We start from the raw sequence: 8,490 nt of genomic DNA, 5'->3' as shown, positions 1-8,490 counted from the left end.
AAAGTCTCTTCTCGGTGGTCAAACTTGTCACTTTTAGCATTAATTTTAATTATATTGTACCATGTATAGATAAATTTATGTATATGAAATTTTCTACAGAGGATCTTGTCCCTGATTGGCTGTAATTGCTGTAAACAGTCGGAATTTGGCCAATGAGGTGCTAGAACCTTTGTTTATTTATTCCAATGTAAAATGAGTAGAGTTGTTAGTTCTCGAGCATGTATAGATTTTTGTTTTTGTAAATTCCCTGTCGCGTATAATATCTCTAGTAGCGCGGTCAAACTTTCTTGACTTGGCGGGGCGGAGCGCTACCGCGCTCCTTAATTCAATACAATATGCTAAATTTTGTGACTCAACTTGGACTTGGACCACTAACCTCTAGATCCGAAGTCCAACACATTAACCACCTTATATTCAACACCCACCTGTCCGTCTGTTTTTCAGTGGGCATAGGGGAATTGGCCAACTTCTCCGCTTATCTGTTTGCGCCAGCATCTCTGGTCACACCTCTAGGAGCTCTCAGTGTTCTCATTACAGCAGTACTCGCATCCAAATTCCTCAATGAGAAGCTATTTCTATTAGGAAAGGTAAGAGTTTGGCCAATTAGCTTGGAAACTAACATGTCTGCCTTGCAAGCGCTTTGTCGCCGGTTCGATTCCTGGCTAGGGCAATCTCCATCCTGTTTCTATTAGGCAAGGTAAGAGTTAGGCCAGCCTGGTTGTCTTGGAAAGTAACATGCCTGCCTTGTAAACGCTTGGTCGCCCGTTGGATTCTCGCCCAAGGCGTACTCTGTCCTTATTAGATAAGGGTCCTTCTAAGAACAGCTGGCTTCCTAGCCTGTCCTCCCTTCAATTTCGAGACGTTAAGACCTTTGTACAGTTCCCCCTATCAAACCTGGGTAAGTTCATCTTTAATCCCTGTTACATAACGAAATTCCTGAAATATTTTATAGTCCCATAGGATTTACCTTATTCTGAGGCTCAATTTGACCAAGAAATAGATTGTGAAAGAATTTTGATGTGGGACTTACACAGATCTTGGAGACGAGAAAGTATGGTGATGAATCATTGGCTGATTGTAGTGATTGTCAATTTTAAATTTAATGATACGTAAATTTGATTTGAGAAGAACAAAGCACTTGGCATTACATATCACTTACTTCCTGTATTAAATTTGGTAACCAACATTAGCGAAACCAACATTATTTCATTTTATTCATTTTATACTCTGGTAATTACAATATTACCCATAAAACCCATATTGGATGTATTGAAAAAAATGATAGGAGTATTTAAGTACTTACGTATTGCTGGGTTTTCCCAGCCCTAATTGGTCGCGGGTTGGATTCTCGCCCAAGGCGTACTCTGTCCTTATTAGATTAGGGTCCTTCTAAGAACAGCTGGCTTCCTAGCCTGTCCTCCCTTCAATTTCGAGACGTTAAGGCCTTTGTACAGTTCCCTCCATCAAACCTACGCACACTTCATGGGATGATCATGCCAGATTATGATCTTTTTTTCAAATGAGCAAATACTTTGCATTTAGTTTCTAGGTCAGTACCTAATAACATACATACCTATTCTGCTAGAAAACAAATTTAAGTAAGAATTTTATTGTGTGTTTCAGATCGGATGTTTCTTTTTTTTTTCACGGTCTTTTTTTTTTTTTTTTTTTTTTTTTTTTTTTTTTTTTTTGAGCAAATCGTATAGCTTGTGTACCAGGCTGGAGATTATTTTTCATCTTTTCATGACTCAACAGTAATAAAGGTAGCTAGTAGGTATTATTTTAGTGTAAGAACTTCTAAATATTATGTAGACTTATGTATCACAGATCTTGGTTGTCTTGATATCTCAGTAGACTCAGACGACTCAGTGCTGTATCATTCTTTGAAACGGTAGCGTGTGTGATCTGTGTCTCTTATCAAAGGAATGAATTGTTTTCTCTTATCTCCGTTCATAGTTACACCATTCTTTGGTAGGTTCCTATTTAGTTCCAGCAGTTTTGTTGCCTGTTGTGTGGAGCCTTTTTTTTTTAATAAAATTCTTAGAAAATAGAACCTGAAGGAGGAAACACCCTCTATTTTCGTAAAGTGAGTAATATCAGTAATAATAAATTAAATAAAATAATAGTTAATAAGAATGAGTCATAGTAATAGTTAATACCCAATACCTATTCATGTACCTTATATAGCTCATCCCTATTTCGTAGTCGTCATCCCACTTTATAAAAATAGCCGAAAATTTGTCGCGCTTCGTGTGAATGGTCCTTTTTTAACAGGAACTTTTTTGTTTACTTTTGATTTTAGCCGGACGCGGGAAATTTTGAGAACAAAACGGAAAACAGAAGAAAAAAATTGGAGTTTTTTTCGGTGCCTGTAAAAACGTAATTTTCCTTAAATTTCCCACACAAAATCTGTCCAATAAAGTCAAATAAACAGTGAAATCCTTTTAGTGAACTTTTGTACCCAGGAGAGGTCAGTTTCTCTAATCTGTGCACAAATTCTTTGTGTAAACCCACCATAGTGAACTTTTGTACCCAGGAGAGGTCAGTTTCTCTAATCTGTGCACAAATTCTTCGTGTAAATCCACCGCCTCTATAATGCCCGCTGAAATCAAGGAAGGTATCTCCATGAGATATTCAGTGAATGGTTCTATGCTGATCAAATACATGGATCAGCCAATCACCATGATAGGCATGTTTATCCGGGCATCTCCCGATGGCAGATCATTCAGTATCCAGGCTCCCGATGACCAAGTGGTGAATTGTACACTGGCCGATGTATTAACTGAGCCACTCAGCGGATACATCATGGTCGTGGGCAAGAGCCGAGGCAAACATGGAATAGAATGTGATGATTATATCCAGCTCCCATCTGATAAGTTTGATCTGGGCACTTACAATCAAGCCGTGACTATCATAGACTCCATTCCAAATCCGTGGAGATAATGTTGTCCATTTGAAATTGTATAAATTGTGCTTATGCATTGAAAGGTTTGAATTCCCAGGGAATGTGTTGTTGAATCCTAAACTTTACCTGCATGTTGAACAAATTCAACAGGTTTAAATGAAATTATCTTTCTATTTGGTACTTGTGCAGAAGTCACATCCATGGAATATTGCTACCAAAGGAACTGGCACAAACGAGCAGTGACCAGTGTTATTATAGGGTTAGGTTAAACGCAAGAAGGAGTTTTCACAAATGGAGCAGTGATTAGTGTTATTATAGGGTTAGGTTATACAAAAAGGAGCTTTTCTTTTCCACGGACATGACTTCTGCACAATTACCTTCTATTTTGAAGATGTATCCATGGAAAAGAAATCCCATTGTTTCATATCCTATTACTGTTTGTGCTATAGTATGTGTAGCATATCTTCCTCAAACCTTACATATTTTTAGCTAGATCCGCTTTAGAGGTGAGCTATTCATTTCTAACAAAAAACATAGCTTTGGGTTAGGGTTGTTTTTTGGGTCACTAGGAAGCTATTTGCTATGAAAACTCATTTTGTTTTCCTTTCATTTTAGGCAAAGAGACTTAACTTTCCAACAAAATATCAGCTCTGTAAAATCTGATCTGAAATGGAGGGTCATCAAGGGAATCAATCAGGGCCTAAGAAAGGTAATTAATTTTGAAGTGTGAAATATAAAATGGGTTACATCTAATTATCAACAGATTGAGAATATTTTAAAATATTTTCAAGATCAACCCTGAAGCAGTCTAAGGCTAAAAACAGAGTGCACATAACATAGAGTATAAAACAGGCAGAGAGAAGTGATGATTGATGATGGATTTAAGCAACAACTCCAAACCACATAGTACTGAATACTGAAAGCAAAAAGCTCTGGAGGCTATAAATAAAGTGGAGGAGAGAGCACAGAGCTTGTAGAGTGAAGCAATAATAGAATTAGCAGCAAATTCAAACTGCATAGAGCTGAGATTAAAAAGCTCCATGCTATCCATTCCACTCTGTTTTTAGCCTAGATGAAATACATATCACTATTAAAAAATAAAATTTGAACAAAAAGGTTTTAAGCTCTGGCATTTTTTTCATACATTATTGTAAATATTCTGTTCCAAATCCAATCTTGTTGCTTTATTTTTTACATGAAAATAAAATCAATTTGTACATACCTAACTACACTTTTTATTTATTTACCTCATTCTCAAGTCACAGCAAAATGGCAATTTTTGGTCTAAAACAAATGTTGAATTTGTTTTCTTTCAGAAAATTATGTTGACTGGAAGATCAATACCAAAGACACAGAACATTTGGGTTTTGATCCAGGTTAGTTTTTAGCTTTAGTAGATGACTGACATGGTCATGGTCAAACAGACCAAATCCTAAGCTGCTGTACACAAAGTCCATGTTTTGACAGGGCCGTCAGTTTACTACCCTCCAGCCCAAGTTAAAGGAACTCATCACTCTTCTTCCTCTTTTTTTTTAAAGAGATTTGATAGAGGGAACTGTAACTGTTAAGGTCTTATTGTCCCGAAATCAAAGAGAAGGAAGACAGGATAGGAAAAAGCCAGCCGTTCCGAGAACGAACATCCGTTCAGGATAAAATCCGCCCCGGCCCCTGGCGGGAATCGAACCCGCGACCTAACGCTTACAAGGCAGACGCGCTACCCTCCAAGCTAACTAGGTGGGCGCATCCAATATTTATTTCAAGGTATGTACCTACTTGGTTAAACGAACCAACCTATCTCTTTATTCTCTTTTCCCCTCACAGAGAAAGAGAATCCGCCCCGGGCAGGAATCGAACCCGCGGCCTAGCGCTTACAAGGCAGACGCACTACCAACTAAGCTAACTAGGCTGGCTGAAATAGTTTACTTTATTTTTGAACTTCTTAAGAGATGACGTAAAAATGGACACAAGTAGATACTAATTGTGTAGCCCCCCTCTGCGGCCAAGTATTCAAGAGCACTGCCTCTCAACCAGAAGATCCTGGGTTCGAATCCCGACCAGGGCGGGAAAAAACTTTCCGATCTTAGATAGGTATGGATGTAAAGGAAAGTACCTTGAAGTAATGCGGCGGTAGTCAGCCTAGTTAGCTCAAGTGGTAGCGGGTATGCCTTGTAAGCGCTAGGCCGCGGGTTCGATTCCCGCCTGGGGCGGATTTTATCCTGAACGGATAAGGTTCGTTCTCGAAATGGCTGCAGGCTTTCTTCTATCCTGTCTTCCTTCTCTCTTCAGACCTTGGCAGTTACAGTTCCCTCTATCAAACCTCTAAAAAAAGAAAAACTTTGTTCAAATAACAAGAGCACTGTAGGTACATGTTATGGGCACATACCTGTGATCTTTGTAGTATTGGGAGTTGAGAACAATGAAGAGCACTCCACCGCAGTAGAAGGAAAAATGGTCCGAACCGAAGTCTTGGCGGTACCTGTAGTAACGAAAATAGGAAATGGATTACCTATACCATCCACCCTAAAAGTTGGTTGGTATCAAATGCTGGGAATTGACTATCATGGAAACTTTGAGGTGTAGTAGATGAACCAAATATTATAGGGACTGGTCTTTGCGTCAGGGCAGTGAAAATAAAAGATCTTTTTTGCCAGCCTAGTTAGCTTAGTTGGTAGGATAAAATCCGCCCGGGCGGATTTTATCCTACCAACTAAGCTGATGGGATAATGTTCGTTCTCGGAACGGCTGGCTTTTTCCTATCCTGTCTTCCTTCTCTCTTCGATTTCGGGACGATAAGACCATAGCAGTTACAGTTCCCTCTGTCAAACCTCTTAGAAAAAAAAAAACTATTTCAATCAATCAATCCATTATTGTGTATTTTCCACAGTCGTATACTCGACCTGTACGCGGCTCAGAACCAATGGCTAGATGAACTCCTAGCTGAGAGAAGACCAGGGGATAGGACCATTGTGTTTCAGCATATACCTTGGTTTGTGCAGAGTCTGCATGAGGAGGAGGTGTATGGGAATGTGGGGGAGGGGGAGAGGGTGAAGATGCTGGAGAAATTGTATGCTGCGGGTAAGTACTGAAAAGCACACTTCTGTGGCCGAGTGGTCAAGAGCACTGACTCTCAACCTGGAGGTGCTGGGTTCAAATCCCGGCCAGGGCGGAAATTTTCTGACCGGATTTTCCGTTCTTGGAAAAGCGGTACCGAGGTGTAGTATCTTTCTTTGATATGGGTTTGACGTCATTGTATAACTGCTAAGGTCTTTAGTAAAGAGGTTTTACCCTCCATTGGGCGACAAGCTACAGCTACACGCCTTGTTGTGTAGCCTGAATGGGACAGGGAAAAGCCAGCATCACCCGATTGCCCAGAATCCCAAATTCCTTCTCTCTTCGATTTCGGGACGATAAGACCATAGCAGTTACAGTTCCCTCTGTCAAACCTCTTAGAAAAAAAACTATTTCAATCAATCAATCAATCCATTATTGTGTATTTTCCACAGTCGTATACTCGACCTGTACGCGGCTCAGAACCAATGGCTAGATGAACTCCTAGCTGAGAGAAGACCAGGGGATAGGACCATTGTGTTTCAGCATATACCTTGGTTTGTGCAGAGTCTGCATGAGGAGGAGGTGTATGGGAATGTGGGGGAGGGGGAGAGGGTGAAGATGCTGGAGAAATTGTATGCTGCGGGTAAGTACTGAAAAGCACACTTCTGTGGCCGAGTGGTCAAGAGCACTGACTCTCAACCTGGAGGTGCTGGGTTCAAATCCCGGCCAGGGCGGAAATTTTCTGACCGGATTTTCCGTTCTTGGAAAAGCGGTACCGAGGTGTAGTATCTTTCTTTGATATGGGTTTGACGTCATTGTATAACTGCTAAGGTCTTTAGTAAAGAGGTTTTACCCTCCATTGGGCGACAAGCTACAGCTACACGCCTTGTTGTGTAGCCTGAATGGGACAGGGAAAAGCCAGCATCACCCGATTGCCCAGAATCCCAAATGTTCACCCATCTATTCGTCCCGGATGGTCCAAAAATCAACCAGACTTTTCAGATTGTTGTTTTCAGGCGTTCTGCTACTCATTCTTTTTGGTTTAAATAGTAAGTATGTTTGCCCTTTTCCCAGGCGTGCGTCATATTTACTGCGGTCATCTTCATCATAACAACGAGGTCCTGTATAAGGATATGAGACTGATAGTCACAACGGCTATAGGAAAGCAACTGGGACAGGACAAGTCAGGGTACAGAATAGTCCAGGTGACTCCGGATTCTGTCACGGATGAGTACCATAAGATTTGATATCGATCAATAGAGATAGAAACCCATTTTGCATTTCGTGATAAAACAAACGAAGACGAATATATTATGATTGACTGCGGTTCACGACAAGCCAGCCTAGTTAGCTTGGAGGGTAGCGCGTCTGCCTTGTAAGCGCTAGGTCCCGGGTTCAATTCCCGTCCGGGGCGGATTTTATCCTGAACGGATAATGTTCGTTCTCGGAATGGCTGTCTTTCTCCTATCCTGTCTTTCTTCTCTTCGATTTCGGGATTTCGGGACGATAAGACCTTAGCAATTATAGTTCCCTCTATCAAACCTCTTAAAAAAAAAAAACTTTGAAATTGTATTCCAGTGGTCGAATCTATCTTGAGGTCACCGCACTTTGAACAAGATCTTGCGGCACCCAGCTTGGAAGTCACTGCTAAAGGCCCTATGAAACTCAGAGATGAGCAAGTTATATTTTATCCAATTTTAAATATTGAATAACAATTTATTTACAAATGCATCTGTACAAAATATAGTAATATTTATTCTATGTGCAATTATTTATCTTTAGAGATACACCTATTTCCTCTTAATCTAAATTTCGTATTTAACTGTTGGCAGAGGACTTTTTACTCTAAGCCGACCGTAGAATAAGGTATAATTAATCTAAGTTTACATAAATCACAATACTGCTGCAATGCGTCTAAAAGATTATTTATCTTTAGAGATACACCTATTTCCTCTTAATCTAAATTTCGTATTTAACTGTTGGCAGAGGACTTTTTACTCTAAGCCGACAGTAGAATAAGGTATAATTAATCTAAGTTTACATAAATCACAATACTGCTGCAATGCGTCTAAAAATGCAATAAATTCAAATAAAATTTAAAGGTCCGGATTCGATCTCGGACCTCTTGTATGTCGAACCAGTGTAATACCCACCAGGCTACGAATAGCGTTTTTTTCCACAAGAGATCGAAAGCAAACTATGAAAGCTGACCATTGGAAATAACTAAGGCCAGCCACTCACCATCAGATAGACCTGAAAGGTACAACTGATCAGGTCTACCGGATAGAATGCGTGCTCATCAGGTGGACCTGACCGACGGACCTTTTCAGCCACACCTGTCAGGTCACGAATAGCGTTTTTTTCCACAAGAGATCGAAAGCAAACTATGAAAGCTGACCATTGGAAATAACTAAGGCCAGCCACTCACCATCAGGTAGACCTGAAAGGTACAACTGATCAGGTCCGCCTGTCAGGTCTACCGGATAGTGTGTGTGCTCATCAGGTATCAGGTAGACCTGACTGGCGGGCCTTTT

At 40.4% G+C, this 8,490-nt stretch overlaps 2 protein-coding genes and 1 pseudogene across 6 annotated transcripts; all 3 read left to right on the top strand.

Annotated features, from left to right (window-relative positions):
• Positions 1-335: 335 nt before the first annotated feature.
• On the top strand, positions 336-1,771 carry LOC113465754 (annotated as a pseudogene).
• Positions 1,772-1,804: 33 nt separating this feature from the next.
• LOC113465757 (replication protein A 14 kDa subunit-like) lies at positions 1,805-4,281 on the top strand. Of its 5 annotated transcripts, none has more exons than XR_003390369.1 (3): positions 1,805-2,086; positions 2,303-2,470; positions 3,521-4,131. XR_003390369.1 is itself a non-coding variant. In XM_026820542.1 (2 exons), exon 1 carries the CDS (start codon positions 2,596-2,598, stop codon positions 2,941-2,943), a length of 348 nt encoding a protein of 115 aa, XP_026676343.1. In that variant the 5' UTR covers positions 2,527-2,595; the 3' UTR covers positions 2,944-3,614; positions 4,222-4,281. The 5 variants fall into 5 exon arrangements, 1 of the variants encoding a protein (XP_026676343.1); XR_003390368.1 differs by having other exon boundaries at positions 1,808-1,971; XR_003390367.1 differs by lacking the exon at positions 2,303-2,470 and adding an exon at positions 4,222-4,281 and having other exon boundaries at positions 1,821-1,971; positions 3,521-3,614.
• A 570-nt stretch (positions 4,282-4,851) lies between these two features.
• On the top strand, positions 4,852-7,739 carry LOC113465753 (serine/threonine-protein phosphatase CPPED1-like). The gene is made up of 4 exons (XM_026820529.1): positions 4,852-4,856; positions 5,790-5,969; positions 6,409-6,599; positions 7,031-7,739. Exons 1-4 carry the CDS (start codon positions 4,852-4,854, stop codon positions 7,201-7,203), a joined length of 549 nt encoding a protein of 182 aa, XP_026676330.1. The 3' UTR covers positions 7,204-7,739.
• Positions 7,740-8,490: the final 751 nt, after the last annotated feature.

Source organism: Diaphorina citri, unplaced genomic scaffold (assembly GCF_000475195.1).
Source record: "Diaphorina citri unplaced genomic scaffold, Diaci psyllid genome assembly version 1.1 scaffold155, whole genome shotgun sequence".
Taxonomy (NCBI): domain Eukaryota; kingdom Metazoa; phylum Arthropoda; class Insecta; order Hemiptera; family Psyllidae; genus Diaphorina; species Diaphorina citri.
This window is presented reverse-complemented; position numbering and strand designations above follow the sequence as displayed.

Bases quoted from the DNA above. Each gene is read 5' to 3' on its own strand.
- LOC113465757 (XM_026820542.1), top strand. From the start codon at position 2,596: ATGCCCGCTGAAATCAAGGAAGGTATCTCCATGAGATATTCAGTGAAT.
- LOC113465753 (XM_026820529.1), top strand. The intron at 5,970-6,408 runs GTATGCTGCGGG...TATTTTCCACAG, and splicing joins GTGAAGATGCTGGAGAAATT to TCGTATACTCGACCTGTACG. The intron at 6,600-7,030 runs GTAAGTACTGAA...CCCTTTTCCCAG, and splicing joins GGAGAAATTGTATGCTGCGG to GCGTGCGTCATATTTACTGC.